Source organism: Platichthys flesus, chromosome 7, assembly GCF_949316205.1.
Source record: "Platichthys flesus chromosome 7, fPlaFle2.1, whole genome shotgun sequence".
Classification (NCBI taxonomy): Eukaryota; Metazoa; Chordata; class Actinopteri; order Pleuronectiformes; family Pleuronectidae; genus Platichthys; species Platichthys flesus.
In genome coordinates this window covers 4,875,679-4,897,509 of record NC_084951.1, presented here as the reverse complement: position 1 = coordinate 4,897,509, position 21,831 = coordinate 4,875,679, and the positions used below count along the sequence as shown (strand labels likewise).

Genomic DNA, 21,831 nt, shown 5'->3' with positions numbered 1-21,831 from the left:
CACAGCATCTTGCTGCGCACGACAAAGGAGGAGGGTTGGAACTGGAGGTAGAAGTTCCACCCCACATAACAGCCTTTTGATTAAATTTGTTATTCTAACATTTAACAATACAGGACAAAATCGATTCATGCATGTGGGTCTAGATAAAGCCATTAAAGTCATGAAGTTATTTTGAGAAGTGATTGCCTATTTCAATGGCAAGATAAAAAAAAAACAATCAACAGAAGAATACGGAAGCGTATTGCATTCACTTCTATTTTTTATTTTTTGGGGCATTTGTCTCAGAATTTCCGAGATAATTTTCCCAGAAAAACTGAATAATTTTTTTGTCAACACTGATTAAGTAAAACATCTAAGTACTTTCACTGTAAAAATGTCGCTGCACACATTATCACTTTCCCATACTATCGCGTCAATCCCCCACTTGTTTTGAAAAGGACGAACTGGAAGTTCAGTGGGTGAATTTACACAGGAAGTGGACCACGTCACAATGGCTAACAGAAAGACCTTAGAGCCGAGTAGGGACATAAAAGACAGATACTCGGTGTTATTACCGACGTACAACGAGCGGGAGAATCTTCCTCTGATTGTCTGGCTGCTGGTGAAGTGTTTCACTGAGAGGTGAGTCCTGCTTTCAGCCAGCGGAGCTGCTAGGCTACTGCTAACGTCAGCTAGCATCAGTGCTAAAGCAGGGATGAGCTGTCACTACACCTGAGAGAAGCTGCTCGTTCTAACCTCCGAAGGCTGTTTGAGGGTGGACCTGGCTTTAAGCTTCAGGTCAGGTTTAGGCGCATGTGTCTATAAGCTGTAGAGTCTTGATTCATTCTTTAAATTCATCTAAACACGATTACTCAAGTTGATGTCAAACGTAAACAAAAAACATGGCTGACTATGTCAAAATGGTATGTTTTATTATTTTGTTGTGATAAATGCCACTATTTCAGCCCTGCTGTATATAGAAACTGAGCCGTATAACACTGAGGAGTGTTAAGAGAGTTGCATTGAGAAGAACATTTTCAATAAATAAGAATATAAGAGTAACAGTGCAGTGTAAGAACTGAGTGAATGATTGATCTGAGTTTTCAGCATTGATTAAAAAGACTTACGATTTGCAGCAGATCTCATATGTGGAGAATTAAACACAACGCTGCTCCTTCGTATTTAGTTTGACTCTGGGGACGGAAAGTAGACTGGTCCCAGATGACCTGATGGTTGGGTCTGGGTGCTTTATGACGTAGCAGTAGATCAGGAAGAATTTTGGCCGTGAACCATTCAGCGCTTTATAAACCAACAGTAGCTTTTTGAAGTCAATTCCATGACAGATAGGAAGTAAGTGTAAAGATCTGAGAACTTAAGGGATATTTCAAACTTTTTGGGTGTTATTGAGGACAATAAATACAGTTATCCTTGACCCTAAGCAAATGTGTGTGTTCTAACCAGATTACAACCTGAAGTGCACATTTAATTTGTGGTGTTTACAGTGGATATGACTATGAGATCATAGTGATTGATGACGGAAGCCCAGATGGGACACTGGAGGTGGCAGAGCAGCTGCAGAAGATATATGGAGAGGACAGGATAGTAAGTGAAGAATCACTGCTGTCTTTTTTTGAGAAGAGTCATATCACACAATACAATTGTGTGAAGAATGTATTCCAATTCTTTAAAATGCTGCAGAGACTAGAACTGATTGTCTGGTTCAGATGTTGAATTGCAATCTGACACTGGGCCCCCCCAAGAAAAACATGATGCCAAACCACATCATTTCCTACTTCAAACTGTCCTTTTATTATTAATATTATGAACAAAGTGCATTCAGTGCTTAGACATGAATAATAGTAAAATAATAAGTGCAAACCCCACCATCATCCCTGACACATGATGCACACACTTAGATGTTCTAGTCTTCAACCTACCTCTACAATTGCACCTTGCAATTCCCCTGTTGCACCACCCCTGATGTCTGTGTACATGCACAGTCTTACCCTTTCTGTTCTGTGTTTCAGCTTCTACGACCTAGAGCGAAGAAATTAGGCCTCGGTAAGTTTCAGACTGTCAAAAATGTGTGTTTTCATCTTGAGCTGCTTTCAGACATGCACTGAAGTCCAGATAATCTCCTTAAATTATCCAGACTGGTTTTATGTTGGAACGCAAATGTCCAAGTCAGTTGCTGCAGACTTTCTCTGGAGTGTCTCCTCCCAGCCCCCTAGTATAGACTGTGGATAATGTCTGAGTTAGCCCATCTGAGAAAACTGACAGAGATTCTCTGGAGGATTCACATTGATGATGTTTCTAGAAAGCAACAGATGCAAAACTGAAAAAAACAAATTCTGAAAAAGTCCTGTTTCTTTTCCAAGGCACTGCCTACATCCACGGCATGAAGCATGCATCAGGGAACTTCATCTTTATAATGGATGCAGATCTCTCCCATCATGTGAGTGGAGCCTGCTTCACTGTGTGCACACAGTATGTTCATAGTTCCCTAATACGCTGTGGGTGTGTGTGGCTTCTCCTGTGCATGGGAGTCCATGGCTGCACAACACTTGAAGCTGAAGCCTGTGCAGTAAACTAACCATGACTAAATACCTTTTCTGATAGATTGATTTATTATTTTGTTTATAAAATGTCAAAGTGGGGATGGATCCACAATGTGCCACTGTCAGTATTTCCTAAAGCCCAACATGACGTCTTAAAACTGCTGTTTTGTCTGAACATTACTCTAAAGCCCAATTAAAGTAGCTGATACCACTTAATTTAAAACTATCGATTATGATTGTTGTTCTTATATTAACATATAATGTTAACTATTACTACTAGATAATACAAATTTGAGTTCTTACTGATTCTATTATCCTCCTTTTACACAACAATAAGTGGGTATATCATTTTATTTTAATAGGGTACTCCTTACTGATTGCCAGTAGAGGAGCTTGCCTTTCAGTTTTTTTTTTCGGCACATCATGTCTGACATCATGAACACTGGCAACTGAGGCACCTTCACCCGCGTTCCTCATTTCTCTCACTAATGATCTGGGCCAGAGTCCATACAAAGCCAAATATTAGTGGGTGTTAGTTGGTTTAATACCAGTTGAAAAGGGGATTTACAGATTTCTGAATTGTATTCGAAGTAGTACGTGTAAGTGACTGAGATTTTATTGTTCTTTTTTTTTCCTTTCAGCCCAAATTTATTCCAGAATTTATTGAGTAAGTGTTCTTTTTTTCCTGATTTTGTAATTGATATCCACAGTGAAAACTCTATTTGTAAACTAGCTCAGTTTAACACAGATGATATAAGGGAAATGGTGGATATATCTTTTTGTTAAAGATTGTTTTTTTCCTTGTTTGCCAGAAAGCAGAAGGAGGGTAATTACGACCTGGTTTCTGGTACTCGTTACCGAGGCAATGGTGGTGTATACGGCTGGGACTTGCGCAGGAAACTAATCAGGTAACGATGCTACACTGTCCTTAATTTCCTGTTATTTGTCTTCCACTGATGCAAAATTACTGTATGTAATGCCTCTATGGCCAATCAGGAGTCTGAAAGAAAAAACAGGTTCTTGTAGATAGACAGCAATATGTTTACCAGGCAAAAATGTTCACTCCGGATGGATTTTGTGAAAGCTCTTTTGTCAGTGACCTAAAGCTCTGTTTACATGTAGACAAAAGGCCAATATGTGAAAGAAAAATATTCATCTTTAAAAAAACTGTACGTGTAGAAATGTCTTGAGGTTTCATTCTCTTTCCGTCTCCATCTCTTTCACAGCCGAGGAGCCAACTTTTTGACGCAAGTGTTGCTGAGACCCGATGCTTCAGACCTCACAGGCAGCTTCAGGTATGTGCTGCTGTGAAACGCTGCTGCCTGTTGAACTGAATGAATGTGAGATGTTTCACACCTCTGCTGTGTGTTTATTCTCATTCCCGTCAGGCTGTACAAGAAGAACGTGCTGGAGAACCTGGTTGAGCGATGCGTGTCCAAAGGTTACGTCTTTCAAATGGAAATGATCGTTCGTGCAAGACAGCTCAACTACACAATCGGAGAGGTTAGGCCCTAATTTTCTCATTCTCTCACTACTTTCTGTATTTAAGCTTTTCACATTAATCCTGCGTCCATAAATGGCGACCTAGAAGTGACAACTGAAGAAAACCCACATGTGATTTATTTCACTAGATTATCCTTTTACATAATTTATTGACGTGAAAGCATTAGAAATCATAGTGAAGTACTTAATTTAACTTAAACAAACAATAGTGAAACATGAAAAATGCTAGAGGTAAGGAGTGTTTGAATAATCCAATTCGCTTAAGAAAGCTTCCTAATTGAGTGAAATGACTCACTGTTGAAATTTTTGTTTTTGTTTTTATTAACCGAGGTGGGAGTTGAAAACCACGTCAGACTAGGTGTAGTCTATAAACTCTACTTTTCTTGGTCTATTTTACTGAAACCGGTGTTGTATTTGTAAAAAACAATCTGCATCCTGACCACATGGCCACAAGGTTAAGCTCAAAAAACCGGATACTTAAGATTTGTCAAGTCCTGTGCAGTTCTAAACCATCCTGTTTGGAATGGGCTGTTTGCTTTCTGTAAAAGTGACCTGCAGTAATTGAGCAGAAAGTAAAGACTAGCTCCAGGACTGAGTCCACAGAACCATGAAGCCATTGCTGCTGCACAAAGAGCTGTTGACCTGTTTATTCAAAGTTCAGTGAAGCTCGACCCAGAACGCAGAACCCTGACCTGGAGAATCCGTTGCTGTGAATGCACTGTAGTCATGATCTCCAACCTGACAGCATTGGTCTCCTGTTTTATTAAAGTTTACCAAATTGAACGCTGCACTTCCTTAACTATAAACATATCCAGTTTGAAACCCATAAGACAAAGGGTTCTTGAGTTATGCGTTCCACATAGAGACAGTAGGTCCTGCAACTATGAGGTAGATTGATATTATATAGATTAGATAGATACTGTAGATGTGAGCTAGATAAACGAGTTGCTTCCATAGACTTTTTAAAGCCCAGGTTCAGATTTACAGTGTCTTTTCTCTGCGTTTTCTGCCTCAACAGAACAATAGACCAGGTCTAAGCTCAAACGCAGGTTTATGACAATCTAGCATCTCCCCTGCTTAAGCAGGTTTGATAAATCAAATTAAGCAGGTTTGATAAATGCTGGATCTACAAATGCTGGATCTACAAATTCAGTAACTGAAAGTAAGAAAAAAACTGAAAGTCTTTCTTTCGTCAAGTGCAGAAAAAAAATCTGTGAAACCATCCTTTTTTAGGTCACTTACTGCAATTGGGTTGATATGATTTTTAATACTTTTTGACAACGACGTCAGTAGGGAATCTGTAAAAAATCTGTTTAAATTTAGCTTAACTTGACCAATAACTTCCGAATCCGAGGCTTACTTCAGTGTTATGACACTGCTTTATGGTGTGAACTGAAAAAACAATGATCTTCTTCTTCTGCATTGAAACAAACAGGTGCCCATCTCCTTTGTGGATCGAGTTTATGGAGAGTCCAAACTGGGAGGGAACGAGATTGTGTCGTTTGCGAAAGGACTGCTCACACTCTTTGCCACAACATGATGATCAGTGACGTGGATGAAGTGTGGATATCCCATGACGCTGTCTTACATACTGTGCACTGTAGTTATGTCAGAATTGTAATGAGGGGAGAAAAACAAGCTCCACTTGCCTGACGTTCAGAAGTTACATGATGTTAAATGACATGGAGACATCTCCCCTGTTAGCTGTAAATATAAAGTAAGTCCTTGTCAGTAGCTGTCCAGAGGCCTGAAGGAACATAGTTCTTTACATCCCCATCATCCTCTTAAATGAGTGGTGAACAAAGCCCAGTTTCTCGTCATTTCCAGTCAAGACAGTGGACTTCACGCTGTTTACAGTGAACTGCTCCTTTCTGTCATTGTGTAAATCCAATAAACAGTTTGTATCGTTGTCTCTTTTCTTCTACTTTCTTTCCTCTGACCGTTCACTTGTACAGTGAGTCCAAACCTGAACTGGGTCACAGAGAGCAACCGGCTTCTCTCAATGATATTCACTGATCAAATAGTGTGGGGGGCTGTTGACTTTAAACACAGGTGGGTTTATAAATACTGAGCATTTACAATGTGTATGGATGTGACCTCAGGCTGTCCTGTATGTTCATGATGATAATATTGTTAGAGTTTCGTGGCAATTCTGCAATCCCACTCTGACAATCAGGAGGAGACACAATTCTCTGACAGTATTGCTACACTTTAACGCTCAGACCATGGTGCACAAGACAGGTTGGTTTGTAATTTGCACACTGATGAGAAGCTGTTCTTTCTCTTTATACCTTTGGCTTCTTTCCTCCTCTGCCAGAGATTGTTTCTAAGCCAAAGCTCAGGATCGTCTGATGACATCTGGCAACAATACCTTGGTTTAAGCCAACAGGCCAAGATTCATTCAGTTGTACAGGATTAAACATGATCAATGATACATTGTATAACATTCAACATGACCAATCATAGGGGAAATGAACATGATAACATATTACGCATTATCAAAAGGTTACGTTTCCCATACACACAGTTCTACCTTATTCCTGACCTTGGAAACTGACTTTGACTTTCCACCATGTCTTATGGTCTTCACCAGTATGCTGTGCTGTGTACTTTGTGCTGAGACAGTAGTAGTCATTTCACCCACTAATAGAAATGTCACCCAGGGGTCAAACCTGGATGGAAGGATGGATAGATAGACAGAAGGATACCTGGATTGATCTCAAAGGGATTTTGGGCATCCCCTAGCTTAAATACCACATACAGGACAAGAAAGGCAGTGACTACCGAAGTACAGCAGATTGTGTCTATGGAGGTTGCGTATGAATGACTTTAAAAGTCAGAGGTGAGGACAGTCAATGTGCCACTTTTCTTCTAACAGGGTCCCTGCCCACCCTGATAGCTCCGCACTCCAAACCCTATTAGACATACCCTGTTTTCACGCCTTGTCTTGATGAGTGTCCAAAACTGTTATATTGCTTATTTAAATTTCTACATGAAACATCAATGAGGAACTATTTAAAAATAGGTTGATGATGATGATGATGATAATCTCCCCATGCTAATGGAGAACTTTTACCGCCACTCTAGCCAGTGCAGTGTCACGTGGGCTGCAGTGCTGGGTTCGGGAGCTGTCCCTCACCGGGCCCCACTCAGGAAAGTAGTTCCAGTCGGTTTGACTGGGCAGTAACAACACAACAACGTACAGCGCCACCTACCGGAGACACCAGAGACACCCCTCCTGAGCTGAGTGCTGAGGCACTGTGTGCATTGGACCCTCCGCAGGGAGGAGGAGGAAGAGCAGGAGGAGGAGGAGGAGGAGTGGGAAGCCAGATGTAGCCACACCGCGCATGCGCACAAATCGGCGAAACCCACTCCAGGAGGACGCCCGCTGGCGGTTGGATCCTGCCACTGCTACCCCGGGTTGTTTACCCCCAGCCTCGCATACAGAAAACACAGACCTTCCCCGAGCTGAGAAGGAGCTAATAGGTGAGTTTTCTATCAGGCATTTTCTTAATTGGCCAAATTGATTGAGAAACCAATCAGGAGTCGTAATGAGCCCGGCTCGCGACGACCTCACAATGAGATTATTTATGCTAATCAAGTAGATGTCACTTCCGCCCCTTTTATTTGCGCCATTTTGGATCGGACAGTTTCTAGGCTGGATGTGTATTGTCTGTCAAGAGAGAATGGTTTCACCGCTGTGTGCTGTCCGGCAGACTCAGGCGCTGCGAGCTTTTTGACTGAGAGAGCGGTTCCTCCCGGGTTGTTGCTGCCGACAGCAGGACATGTGTCCGCCCTCTGCGCTCCGCCGAACGGAGACTGGAACAGTCTGATGAGGCTCGGAGGCTTTCAAAGCCCGACCGGAGGGAAGAGGAGAGGATAGCCCCTGTCGGCGAGGGACCGCCAGGGCTGGGGAGAGCAGCGACGGAGCTAGTGATCACCTGAGAGGATATCAGCGGGATATTAGCAGAAGAAGTGTCCGTACTTCGTGTCAGCCATCCCGGGGTGACACCTCTGACTCGGGCGGGAGCAGTGGACGTGAAAGCAGGTAAACTTGTCTGTCATAATGTTGGACATGTTCCCCACAGAGCCACCGTTTGCTGCTAGCTGTGCGGCGGCTACCTGCGCTGATGCGGCGGGTGGCGGTGAACTACAGCTGAGGTAACTTGTCCGCAACACGGATAACGCTGTGTTTGTGTTGCTCCATTCACCGTCAAGTTGAACGACTGCTCCTGCAGCTCTGCTTGCACCACAGCCCCGGTGAGAGACAAATAAACAGGCGAGCTGGCAGCGTCAGTTCGTCAGTAGTCAATGTTGTTGTTGCGAGTTGGCTAGCTTAACATGCTAACTCAGCGCGGTGTGTCCTCATTCTTTGTCAGTGGCGTCTGCCTTCTGCCACAGCTATGGATCTGGATACGGCCAGATGTTGATCAGGTGGACTGACAGCCAGACCACGAGTGTTCGATATGAGGAATAGTGCGAGCGCGGAAAGTGCAGCTGCTGTACATGAAGTGTTGTCTTGGAGGGGAGGGAGGGGGGGGGGGGGGTCACACGATACATGATTCATTCAAGCCTCGGCTGCATTCTGAGTTATCCTTTTCAAAGCCGCATGTGAGGCGATCAGGCTCCAGCCAGGTGACACCGTGCAGCTGCGAGGCACTCAGACCTCGTGTTTGAGCCGGCGGAGGGGAGGGGGGCAGAGAGAGGGGCTGTCACAGCGAGTCTCAGATGATGAACATGGTCCCAACATCTACCTCCACATCGTACACTCCCAGCCACAGACAGACCGTGGTGTGCGACTCGTCCAAACATCAGCTGCCTAATGAGAGTTTTCCTTTCAATCAAAGCCCCCAAGGTGCCTGGGTTCCAGCCAGGTGACTCTGGGCTGTGATGGTCAGTCCCTACATCTACATCCATCTCCTCCTGCTGCACACACACATCCTCCCATCCAGACCGCACTCTTCCTCCATGACTGTGGGCTGCAGACAGGTGCTGAGCTTAAACTCGCCCTAGTGCATTTTAAGCATCTCAAACTTTTCGTCTGTCTCGGAATAAGGACCAGGAGCTTCTCCCCCCCTGGTCCTCACCCACACTCCTGAAGGAGGACTGCGATCAGCCGTGTCACAGGTTCACAGTGGAGGTGGAGGAGGACTGCATGAGCCGTCAGGAAATCTATGGTTGAAGGTTTGTTGGGACTCGTGTTTTTATTTTTCTTCTCACCACAGTGGAAGGAGAAACCTGTCTTCTGCCGGCAGCCCTCAGCCGAGCAGAGCAGCCTCCTATCTCCTTTCCTCCCTCTCCTCTCCTTTCACTCCCTCCCTTCCCTCCTGCTCAGCTTCTCCTTGTCTTTTTTTCCCTCGCTCTCTCTTTTCTTCCTCACCCCCCCTCTCCCCTGCATGCACATCCATAGCCCCCTCTTTCTCGCTCCCTCTCCCATTTTCTCTCTCCCCCCTCAGCCTCTTCCCCTCCCTCTCACCCTCCCTCCCTCCTCACCCCTCTCCTCTGAGCCTGTCCGCCCGACCTCAATGCCTCCCCAGCCCCTACCCTCCCCCCTCCACTTCCGTCACTCACTCTGTCCTCTCCTTTCCTCTCATCTCTCCCCTCACACTCCTACCCTGGCTTGCTCACTCACCCGCTCTGCCTCCCCCCTCTCCACTCTCTTCCTCCCAGCTCCCTCCCTCCCTCACCCATGCACCCCCCCACATACACACACACCTCATCCTCTCTCTCCCACTCCCCCTCCCCCTTCCCTGATCTCCGGAGCTCCTTCTGTCCCTCCCCTTCCTCCCTCCCTACATCCCTCCCTCCCTCCCTCCCTCTCCACTGCAGACATATTGGAGAGGCTGCTGCTGACTCAATAGGAGGCGCCATTCTGTGATAGCATTGCAAGTCAGGGAGGAAAAAGGGGGCAGGCATAGTATAGGGAGGCTTACATAATGGAGGTCCTCTCTAGCGCCATCTGCAAGTAATGGGAGGAAGCGCGACAGAGGGGCAGATGGGGGAATTGGGTAGGGGTGTGTTTCTCTTTCACCCACTCTGGCCCAAGCACATTTCTTAATGTAAGACAGACAGCAGACAAACAAGAGGACTGACTTTGGTCCTCTCTGCTCAGCCAAACACAAACACACACACAGAGGCACACACACAAAGTTCCCCCATTCTGTTTTGTGCTTTCTAGAAGGGAATTAAGCTGAGGTGTTCACAGGAATTGTTTGGGACAGGGCTGTTTGTTGTGACGGTTTTGCCTTTCGGTGGCCATGCTTCAGTGGCCTTTGACCCCCCTGTATCTACCTCTGATTTGAATAGAGATATTTAACCAGAGCATTTAGGACTGTGAATCAAACAGCCCTGACTTCTTCTGGTAAAAGTTGTTTTTACCAATAATAGAAGAAACATCCATAAACAAACCCCTGGTGCTGAGGCGACGCGTCGTATGGAAGGTGGCCGCGCTTCATCGAAGCATGGATTCACCTCAGGAGAAAATCTTGAAGCGAAACAAAATGGCCCACTATCATCTAGCAAAGGTCACCAATAGGAGGATTGTGGTCCAACAGAGCATTTCTATTTTAACCTGCGCACCTTTCTCGCATTTACGGTAGTCTTATTTTAACCTACCCGGTTTCATTTCTTTACAGTAGTAAATCCTGGCAGCATTACTTCTGTCACTAAACAAGAGAAATTGGGGAACGACTGTTAAATTTAGTTTTTTAATGCAAACCTTATTTTATTTGAAACAAGAAAAGACAGTTTATTGTATTGCTATAGTACCCTCCAGTTTAATGTTTCAATTAACAATAAACATTTTTGAAATTCTTTCGAAATTTAAATTCTTTAATTCAATTTAACAGGCAGTTTTTTATTTCATACAGACATTGATACAACCGCTACGCTACTTCAAAATATATGGCACTGAATAACCCATATTAGAGATTGTTATGTTTCGGACCTTTGCTTCTCTATAACTGGACCTCTTTGAATTTTAATTGAATATCCCCGATCTAAAACCGAACATGATGGCTTATCGCAGCAGCATAACTGCTATGCACGGGCAAGAATGGAGGTAGAGAGGAGAGGAGGAAAGAAGGAGAGAAGGACGAGTAGGATAGAAGGGGGGGGGGGTTATGTTATTGAGATATGAATTATTCCTGTTAACTGAAGTTATACTGAACTTTTTTAACTGTTTCAGTGTTACTCAAATTGCACACATTTTTGGTGGTATTTTGTATGGGACTGTAAAAATTTAATCCCATAAATTTCGTAAAATGAATCCCAAAAAATAATAATCGAGAGGTGCAGCCCCCGACAAACCACTGAGCACTGAGTTTACTCACAAAGAATCCAAGGTTATGTCTACATCATGTTTCTCACTAAAATGCAGGGTCTCTGTATTTTATGTGCAGCAATCAAATCCTGCATTGTTTATAGGCATGTTTACAGTTAGAAATCGTCCAATCTGTCTTTGCCGGCACATTGCTGTGTAGCTTGGGACATTAAGGTCAGGGTAAACATTATCAGGAATGGGTATTACTTCTACTAGAGATCAAAAACTTTAGAAGGCAACTGTTTTTCATTGTGTTTTAGTTAAAGTTTAGTGATATGGTTTTTGTTAGTTTAAGTTGACGGAAACTAAATACAGTTCAGTTAAGTTATATTTTCAGGGACATTTTAATGGTTCTTTTTGAGGCCACATCCTTTGTGTATAGTTGCTATGGTTACAGGTGTCTCTCGCAGCCTGTCTATGCCACTCAGCTCTGCAGTATTACAGACTGGCTCGCATCAGGGAATGTATCAGCCTATCTCAATGTCTCAACTGTTTTTTCGCCAGATTGTGTCTCTTTCTCATTGGATTGTGGGTGAATGATGTCCATTTATCAGTTTGTTTCTTCGGATAACATAACTGACGGACACATAACTAACTTAGATGTTCGCTATTATTATTATTGTTATTATAATAAGTAGTAGTGCATCCGATCAAGCAGTGAAATTATCTTGTGAACAGTGATTTACTTCTTAGGAGATACAGCGTGTGCTAAAGGTAAGAATGCAGGTTGTTGAAAACGATTGCATTGAAACTTTTCGATTCATTTAACTTTCAGATCATTTCTTTGTTTTTTATTTGTTGGTGAAAAGCCGTTTTCAGATGTGACCTTTGGGTAAAATCCAGAGAATTGAGACTGGAATTAGCCTAGAGTTTGTCTTTCACACATGCGAAACACAGCGGGTGGTTTGCTACACAGACATGTTGACAACAGCAACAAATCCTCTGCATTATTCAGGCGAGAGGTGGAGCAGCCAGGTGCAGAGACAGGAAGTGACGGATTGACTCCACTGTGGAGATCACGTGATCTTAATTACAACACACAGACAGCTGCATCAGCTCTTGTCATCACAAACTCTCTTAACATCTTCGTCGGTGGGTTCTATGTGTATAACACTTCTTTTTCACCGGGAGATATTTGTTTTCTTTAGTTATTTAGATTTTTGAGTCGGTCACATGTTAGAAGCGCCATCTAACCGCAAGGTGAATTCAGCGAGACCCCCTGCTGTCAAATTCTCCTGAAATTCTATGGACTTTATACTTAGGGGGCTAGGCAGACAAAGTCTGCAGGAAAACTGCAGAGCCTCTCAATCTGACATTTGCATTCACACATGCATCTCCTCCGGAGAGTATCTGCAGACTTCAGTGCATGTCTGAAAGCAGCTATATATTAAATGTCATCATAGTTCTGATTGGTCTCTAAAGCTGAGCACAGCAACCCAGCAGAGGAAACTCCTTCTTGACCCTTTATACATGAGTTTGGTCTCTCAGTCGCTCATGACCATAGGTGAGAATATAAATCAACTCGTAAATTGCAAGCTTTGCCCTTCGACTCAGCTCCGTCTTATCCACAACTCTCCGCTACAACAGCCACTTTATTGTTGACACGGCTTCAATCCAGTTGTCAGTGGCTCGGCTGTATCTGCGATATTGTTGAATCTTTTTTGTACAGTGGGAGTAAGGGAAGAGGTGTGGTCTATCTTTACTCAGTCATTTGTGTGCTGTCTAAAAGACATGATGGAAATGGCTGGATGTTTTGCTTGCTAGACTGTTTTCATCCTATCAAAGTCGTGATTGAAGCGTTGTAAATAGGCCATTTTACAGATTACTTTGACATGTCACAGTACAAGAGTATTTGTTATAAGATATTCTGTTTGACTGGTCTACTGGAACATCTTAAATTGGTAGATTGGCAGATGCAGAGTGGAGTGGACAGACTGGGGTGTAAGGTTTTGATGTAAACTGGACTCGATCCGTTCACAGCACAGTACGCAAGTACTAGTGTTATGAAACGGATGTGGGCAGATGCTGGTAACCAGTGAAGGGAGCAGAGCAAAGGAGCGGAGTAGTGTGAATGAACTGATGTTTAAGACCAGTCGAGCTGCTGCATTCTGGATGAGCTGCAGAGGTCGGGTGGCACTAGCAGGTAAAACCTGACAGGAGGGAGTTGCAGTAGTCTAGGCGTTAGATGACCAGAGCCTGGACCAGAACCTGCGCTGCCTTCTGAGTGAGAAGGGGACGTATTCTCCTGACGTTGTGCAGCATGAATCTACATGAGGGGGTTGTTGCAGTAATGATGGCAGTAAGGGAGAGTTGTCGAGTGTCACACCCAGGTTCCCAGCAGTCTGGTCTGGAGCTACCAAGGAGTTGTCAAGCATAACCCCTATGTGCTTTTCCTATAATGACAAGTCAGAATGTGTGAGAATAATTTAAAAAGATGTTATAGATCAGATGCATATCAGACACTTCCAGTGACTGCCCATTCTAGCGATGTGCTATCTTTGCATTCCGCGTGCATACTCGGGATGGAACTAGGTCTATCAGATAACTAACTCAGGTATCACATCAGACTAACCCCACAGCATGCTGACATATTGCTGAACAGTGTGTATTGTTCTGATTCCATGCTGGACATTCACATTCATTCACTAGTGTGTGACAAGAGCTGGCAGGTGTTGTGCCCAGTGCTGCCTGCCTCTCAAAACTGTGTTTATGTGGGCCATTAACATGGCCGGATTACTCTCTGGTGCTGCCAATGTTTAGTCCGACTGACAGATGTTTGACTGAGACACAGCTCTACAATGAAGCAATGGCACAAAATAGTTAAAGACCTGTTGTTGTGAGTTGTGTATACAAAATTGCCAGCTGTGGTGGGACAAGTGAGCCTGTGGCTGTTCATAGTCATGGTATTTAATGGGAAACATTATTAAGGCCTTTTGCTCTGTTTTACTCTGCAGCTGCAGGTTAGTGTTGTGTGAATACTCTCTATACTAATGTTAACACTTAAAAAAATAACCCCTGCTTAAATTTTTTTTAATGTTTCATAGACCCTTGTCCATTGTAGATGGATGCTGGCTACCAATTAGAAACTAAATTTAACATCCATAATGGCAGTAAATTTCTCTAAAATCAAACAAAGAGCCATGCCCAGCTCCAGAGCACACAGCGCCGGGGCACAGACCAGGGACCCCGGACAGCTCCACTGCATGGGCCAGAGAGCGCCCAGCAACAGCACCACCAAGTCTGCTGGCAGAGTCAATTTGTTGTCTTTTCATACAAGTGCTGATGTTTTTTTGTTTTTTTTACAGTCTTTAGCAACTCTGTAGTAATATGCTGCTCCTCTCTTTGTCTTTATCATTCTCGCTGTGCACTGTCAACCGAATCAAGTCAGACAGAGTGAGCCCTGCCATCTCCTCCAGGGCTGCATACATTGTCAAAGTTTGTCTGTGGGTGTGGGTGTGTGTGTGTGTGTGTGGGTGGGTGTGGGTGGGTGGGTGGTCTGCGTGTCAGTGAGAGCGAAGTGACCAGCAGAGTCTGTGTGTCTGTCTGTTGTGCGGCTGTCACCTTTCTCTAAAGTTCTGGGACAGGATCATACAGAAGTTATGCTGTTTGTTTATAGTAATCAACCGCTTATAGTGATGAATGTGGCCTCAGACAACATGATCACTATAAGTTGTTTCCACTGTACTAGAATTTTGTCAGGTGGCACGAAATTTGACTTAAGCAGACAGCTTTGTCTAAATTAAAAAAATGCATCACTTTACAAATCACTGAATCTGTCATTATTTCTTCTCTGGTCTTTAATTTATTTATCTTGTCTCAAATAAAAGACTCAAGATATCTTTTTTTAGAAAACTGTTAATTTTGTGACTCATGAAACTCACCTTTCCATACACTACCCCTACACCTGTTAATCACACACTGTATGTCTCCTCTGTTCAGGTGGGCAGCATGTTCCAGCTCCCGGTCAACAACCTGGGCAGTCTGCGGAAAGCAAGGAAAAATGTCAAGAGGGTTCTGGGAGACATCGGCTTGGAGTTCTGCAGAGATCACCTAGAGGTGAGCATGCAGCATGTACCATTCTGTGCGGATAACTTCTCTTTCAGTGTATCCATAATAACCTTCAAAATCCCGTTCCAAGCTAAATGCTCATCTTTGCTGGGGTTTAAGAACAGATCATGTCTGGATACATCTGGATGTACATATGGGACTTTTGTTTTACTTTGATAATAAAGTCAGTTTAGGAATAAGATAGATAGTTGCTCTGTTTGACTCACTGCAGGAAGTAAGAGTTAAGCAGCAGGGAGCCTGGCTCTCCTGAATGAATACAGATAATATATGACAATCGGAATCTATGAACTGTACTTACGACACCTACAGTATTATGCGATTGTCTTCATTGACACCATGTCCTCATTCTGTTAAATCTCACTCGATATACGAGAAAGATGCTCCTCAGGCTTAAAAGCAGAAACCAAGAGCTTTACATAATAATAATAATCAACATTTGGTTCTCTGGATTTCTTAGAGGCCTAGGCACAAACATAAAGAATCGTTGATGGGGTTTAAACTGGGACTAGAGTGAACTGTCGGAATTATGTCACAATTTCTATCATTTAACCAATTTCAGTAAAACATTTGCAAAGTAAACATGTGCCCCATGTGATAATATAAATATGTCTGACTTATAAGTAATACCTCTGCATTTTTGTATTGTGTTCATTCAGTCAGCTTTTCTTTGACACGTATAACAATTAATGAATGTTAGCAAATTAGTTACCCACAAACCCTCTGTGTCCCCAAGTAAACTTGTATCATTACTTAAGCTAGCTGTAGCTTGGAGCTAAGCATCACTCAAAAACAAGAAAAGTGATGTAAAGTTTAATATGTGTATGACATTGCATTATAGAAGAAAAAATATTATTTTATTGTCAAGTATTAATCTTTAATTTCTTGTTGTTCAGGACTATAAAGACTACATTCCTCCAGAGGTGTATATTAAGCACACTAGCTGGGAAGATGTGTGCATGTACGAGCCATCACGTACCAAATTCCAGGTGTGTGAAGCACACACACAAACACACCTATTAATATCCCATTTGAATGTTTTGATATTTTGTTTACCCCACAAAAACTGAGAGTATCTCTAATGTAACCATATTATTGTTTTATTGTTCAAGAAGTTTTATAAAGTTTTATCTTTTTTAAATCTCTGTATCTCCAGGACTACAGATCGAAGCCTTTCTGCTGCACTGGCTGCCTCTTTTCATCCAAGTACTTCTCTGCATACAAGAGCCACTTCCGCAATGTCCACAGTGAGGACTTTGAGAACAATATTCTGCTCAACTGCCCATACTGCACTTACAATGGCAACAAAAAGACTCTGGAAACACACATCAAACTTTTCCACATGCCTAACAACACTGTGCGGCATGGCCCTGGTGGAATGGTGGCCGGGGCTGGCGGGATCATGATGAAGGATGGGTTGCTGAAGAGGAGTGGGGACAGTATGGAACAGGCTGTGTACTATTGCAAGAAGTGCACCTATAGGGACCCATTGTACAATGTAGTGCGAAAGCACATCTACCGAGAACACTTCCAGCAAGTTGCCCAGCCCTATATCGCAAAACCAGGAGAGAAGACAAATGCTCAGAATGGCGGTACAGCAGGAGCAACAGGAAATACAGAGAGTAATAACACAAACAATGTTAATAATAGTAGTAATCAGATTCACTGTAAGAAGTGTCTGTTTGTTCCAAGGACATACGAGGCACTTGTTCAACATGTCATTGAGGACCATGAGAGGATTGGCTACCAGGTAACTGCTATGATTGGGCACACCAGTGTGATAGTCCCCCGTCCCAAACCCATCATCATGATCCCCCCCAAAACCCAAGGAGATAAGACCATCATTGGGATGGGCCCTAAAGGTGCAGTGATGGCCACTACCAGGACTCCTAGCTCACAGCATCTGGGTCGGGTTATTATTTCATCAAAGACGGGCTTCAACTCTCAGAGTCTTCTGGCTGCGATGAAGCATGATGCAGTCGGATTAAAGGCTGGGACCACCCACCAGTTCTCTGTTGGCAGTCAGGTGAGAGTTAGTTTACCAGGGAACGCTCAGGTTTCTGTGCCCCAGCAGTCACATGCAGCAAAGCAGCTTATTTCTGGCGGCGGCCTGCGGAGTCCAGTTGTGCTCAGTGCCTCTTCTTCACTCAAATCTAACTCATTGGGTTCACGTGTCCAGGCAGCAGCCACAACTGTAGCATCTCTCACGGCCAAAAAAGGTGGTTCCTCAGTCCTTGGCACGTCCTATACTCAGAAGTGGAAAATCTGCACTATCTGCAATGAGCTCTTCCCAGAGAATGTGTACAGTGCTCACTTTGAAAAAGAACATAAAGCAGAGAAGGTGCCTGCTGTTGCCAACTACATCATGAAGATCCACAACTTCACCAGCAAGTGTCTCTACTGTAACCGCTATCTCCCCAGTGACACGCTGTTAAACCACATGTTGATCCATGGCCTGTCTTGCCCACACTGCCGGGCAACCTTCAATGACGTTGAGAAGATGGTGGCCCACATGCGGCTGTCACACCCAGATGAGAGTGTTGGCCCACGCACAGACTCTCCCTTGACCTTTGACCTCACTTTGCAGCAGGGCAATCCGAAGAATGTTCAGTTGATTGTTACTACCTACAACATGAAGGACGCTCCAGAGGAATCGGTGGCATTTCATGCTCAAAACAACAGCCCTGTGTCATCGGCCTTGTCTGCCTCGCTATTATCAAGCAAGAGGTTAATGCCCCAGCATCCACCCAAAACACCTTCAGTGGGTGCTGACAATGTGCCAACCAAGACTGCTCCACAGGCATCTGTGCCCTACAAAAGGGATGTGGGAAAGACACTATGTCCTCTTTGCTTCTCTATCCTTAAGGGCCCAATTTCAGACTCACTGGCCCACCACTTGAGAGAGAGGCACCAGGTGATTCAGACAGTTCATCCGGTTGAAAAGAAACTGACCTACAAATGTATTCACTGCTTGGGGGTGTATACCAGTAACATGACTGCCTCCACCATCACTCTACACTTAGTGCACTGTCGAGGTGTAGGGAAATCCCAGAATGGACAGGACAGTCGAGCACCTCTTTCTTCTCGGGTCAGCCAGGCCCAGAGCAGTGCTCTTAAACGGGCTGGCTTTCATAGCTCAGACACTAGTGCCCCAAAGCGAAGGAGGCCGGGACCCCCCGGTGAAAGGGCCCACCCACGGGATATCAACGGTCCATCTTCGTTTGTAGAAAATCCAGATGAACCTGTAGTTTTAGCTCTCGACCCCAAAGGACATGAAACTGAGTCATACGAGTCTAGGAAGGCATTTCTAACGCAGTATTTCAATCAAGCGCCGTATCCCACACAGCGGGAGGTTGAGAAGCTAGCAGCCAGTCTGTGGCTGTGGAAGTCCGACATCTCCAGCCACTTTGTCAACAGGAGGAGGAAATGCACACAGGAATGTGAAACCCTAAATGCCAGCGTTTTGCTCGGCTTCAGTATGCAGGAGGTTAGCAAAGTGAGACACGAGCTTGCTTTCATCCAGGATGGTGTGTATGAGGACAGACATAGCAAAAGGCGGACATCCAGGACGCATATCGGCATGTCGGAACAGGCTCTGCGAAAACACAGGGAGCTTGTAGCTGCTAATGGTGGTGTGGACCCCTCACCAAGGGGAAAGCCCAGTGCGACTTTGGAAGGTTCTAGAGCAACGACATCTTTTCCCAAACCCAACAGTGCCAGCACAGACCAAGCCAAGACAATCAACAGCACCTCAGCACAAAACCTTCCTCTGGACCTATCTGAGCCAATTGCTATTGACTCTGACAGTGATGAAGAAGAGCAGCAGAAAGATGACAGGGAACTAGAGGGAGAGTTACATTGCCATGGTAACGAACAGCTTACTGGAGCTAAGGAGGAAGTGAAGCCGAGGACAGGGGCAAAGAATGGTTCAGATCTGGATGATATGTCTGACGATGACGATGACGAGGATGATGAAGATGATGAGTATGAAGGAGAACATGTAGAGAATGGCTTCAGGCCCACAGAGGGCTCAGGGAGACCGGTTGCTAAAGGAAGAGACGCTCTGCCGATCATTATTCCCAAGTTTGTGCCATCTGCCCGAAGCCGGAGAGACGGGGCTCAGCTGGGCAAACAGCAGGTCTGACTGGAAAAACCCAAACCACTCACATAATCTGAGAGACACTTTAGATTTGATCCACGCCAACAAATCTGCCTCGTCTGAACGGAAGGACACCGCGTTGTTGGATTGGACATCTCTGAAGGAGGGAGCGAGGAGGAAAGAACGCTCCTTGAGTGGAAAAACTCAAAACAAGCCATTCAAAGACATTTTAAAGGCAGGACTTTAAAAGCAGCTAGGGTCGATGTAAAGAGTTGTGAAGTTTTAATGTTTCTCAAAGACAACAGTGAAGTTACACCAAACGAATAGACAAAGTTTTTTGCCTTCTTATATACTTTATTACATTGAGATGATGAGTGATTAACGTTAATTAAGCCACTGAACTTGATTGTGGCTTAAAACAAGTTGTTGTGAGTTCAAGCTTTCAGGCTGACCAGATAATCCATTGTTTTTCATGTACTTATACCGAGTTAGGTAGTGTAAATTTGTACAGTCTTTTAGACATGTTTGGACAGTGTTGCTGTACATGTTCCCTTAAATATTTGCTTTTACCTGTGCGTAAGGTAGCCTCATATGTTCTATATTGATATGCTTAATGATAGGTGTTGCTTTGGTGGCTGATATTTTCATGTATGTTTAAGTTTATTTTTTAACAAAAACCAAGGGTTTTTCTTTTGCAAAATAATATATCTATATATGAATGAAAAACAGAATTGATTTGTTTCCGCTTTTTAATTTGATAATTTTATTTCTCTCACAGTATAAAGGAGCATTTCACCAACTTTTTGCAGCTAATAAACCTCTACTGTACTTGCTTTCTAATTTCATAAACTTTCTTCCTTTGTCCCACAAGAGTGGACAGTATCACCACATTGGCATCCATAAACGTGAAAGCAATTATTTTTTTTCCAAAAAGAGTTGTTTAGTATGTGTTCTTTGAATTGTGTGTATTTGTTTTTACGTTTTCATTTTTCACTTAAGCATTTATGAACAATAAAGTGCTGTAATTGTGCTTCTCACACAACTGATGGCAATGTGTGCCAGTTTCTGAGTTCAAGTGAGGAACAGAGATTTCAAACAAAAAGGAGTTTATTGAGCTTGTTGATGCACAGCAGTAGTTTGAGAGACGGACTGTCTTTCTCTCTTTTAGATGAGTATTGTAAATCTGCCTTGTCTGTAACTGTTTGCACTTCTCCTTAAACCTTCTTCTTTATGTACGTCATGCTACAAACTTTAGGAGACCAGAGCGAAACTTTCTTCACTCGAGCTAAAGCATGGTGCTACAGAGTGTCCGTACCTGTTAAGTGCAGAAGTGAATGAGCTGATCCTCCTTTTGGTTTAAAAAGGGGCAATAAATCCCTTCTAAGTGGAGGTTGTATGGTTAATGGTGCATTGATTGCTGTTTGAAATACAAAGCTGCAGAGCTTTTCACCACCCCACAGCAGTCCCAGGATAAATCTGAAAGGTCAACAGATTAATCTCCAAAGCACCAACCAAATGTTAACATATATCTCTATCACAAAACAGTCTGCTCTGTTGAAATGTGTTGCTCTGCTAGAAAAACACAGTAAAGATTTGCTTAGATTGAATTAGCAGAGATGTAGAGAGGGAGAAGTCATTTAAATGTTTAAACCAATGGGCCAACAGGGAAGACCATTTAAGTTTTAGTTTATTTACGGCACAAAAATGCAGGGATTTTTTATTTAAAAAAAAATGATAAATGAGCATGTATGTGGAAATACTGAGCTAAATAAAGATACCAAAGCCAGGACCAAAAGCATCTTGGGCAGCTATAGTGTTTTAAGAAAGTGAAGCATTCTTTCCCTCACCCTCTCATTCCAGCAGAGGATCTGAACCTTGATTCATCTCATGAGGTTAAGATTAGTTATGCAGGATTTGCGTCTGTAAGAAGCCGAAAATAGTTCCAGGAATATCCAGCATTGCTTGGTGACAAAAAGATGGCCACCAATCAAGCCTCGGAAGATTAGTGTGCTTTTCTACTGTAAATCTCACTGTTGCATAAAACCTAATCAGTAACTCTGAATATCTGTGAAATCATTCTAAGAGATTCTTCTCTAGATGGAGGCGTTATGAGTTGGGACTTGTGATGGCCATGCTCAAAGTACAGCACCTGTTTAAAAGAAACATGAAACAGAATGTGTGTTGCCTTCGGTCTGAGATCTTCAATATGTCCCTTTGTGTTCTGGTTTTATAAACCACACCAAATGGACCCTGTCTGTGTGTTACCTGTGATTAGACCTGGAGAAGCCTCGGTTAGAAATAGAGCA

The 21,831-nt window shown here is 43.6% G+C and overlaps 2 protein-coding genes across 2 annotated transcripts; both read left to right on the top strand.

The window, feature by feature from the left end:
• The first annotated feature begins 444 nt into the window (after nt 1-444).
• On the top strand, nt 445-5,949 carry dpm1 (dolichyl-phosphate mannosyltransferase subunit 1, catalytic). Its single transcript, XM_062392563.1, has 9 exons — nt 445-621; nt 1,482-1,581; nt 2,007-2,040; nt 2,358-2,434; nt 3,179-3,204; nt 3,350-3,445; nt 3,764-3,832; nt 3,926-4,040; nt 5,476-5,949. The coding sequence occupies exons 1-9, from the start codon at nt 491-493 to the stop codon at nt 5,578-5,580; spliced, it is 753 nt and encodes a 250-aa protein (XP_062248547.1). The 5' UTR covers nt 445-490; the 3' UTR covers nt 5,581-5,949.
• Nucleotides 5,950-7,662: 1,713 nt separating this feature from the next.
• Nucleotides 7,663-20,567, top strand: adnpb (activity-dependent neuroprotector homeobox b). Its single transcript, XM_062392429.1, has 4 exons — nt 7,663-8,088; nt 15,301-15,417; nt 16,323-16,415; nt 16,583-20,567. The coding sequence occupies exons 2-4, from the start codon at nt 15,310-15,312 to the stop codon at nt 19,568-19,570; spliced, it is 3,189 nt and encodes a 1,062-aa protein (XP_062248413.1). The 5' UTR covers nt 7,663-8,088; nt 15,301-15,309; the 3' UTR covers nt 19,571-20,567.
• The last annotated feature ends 1,264 nt before the right edge of the window (nt 20,568-21,831 follow it).

Bases quoted from the DNA above. Each gene is read 5' to 3' on its own strand.
- dpm1 (XM_062392563.1), top strand. From the start codon at position 491: ATGGCTAACAGAAAGACCTTAGAGCCGAGTAGGGACATAAAAGACAGA. The intron at 2,041-2,357 runs GTAAGTTTCAGA...TTCTTTTCCAAG, and splicing joins AGCGAAGAAATTAGGCCTCG to GCACTGCCTACATCCACGGC. The intron at 3,446-3,763 runs GTAACGATGCTA...TCTCTTTCACAG, and splicing joins TTGCGCAGGAAACTAATCAG to CCGAGGAGCCAACTTTTTGA.
- adnpb (XM_062392429.1), top strand. From the start codon at position 15,310: ATGTTCCAGCTCCCGGTCAACAACCTGGGCAGTCTGCGGAAAGCAAGG. The intron at 15,418-16,322 runs GTGAGCATGCAG...CTTGTTGTTCAG, and splicing joins TCTGCAGAGATCACCTAGAG to GACTATAAAGACTACATTCC. The intron at 16,416-16,582 runs GTGTGTGAAGCA...CTGTATCTCCAG, and splicing joins CATCACGTACCAAATTCCAG to GACTACAGATCGAAGCCTTT.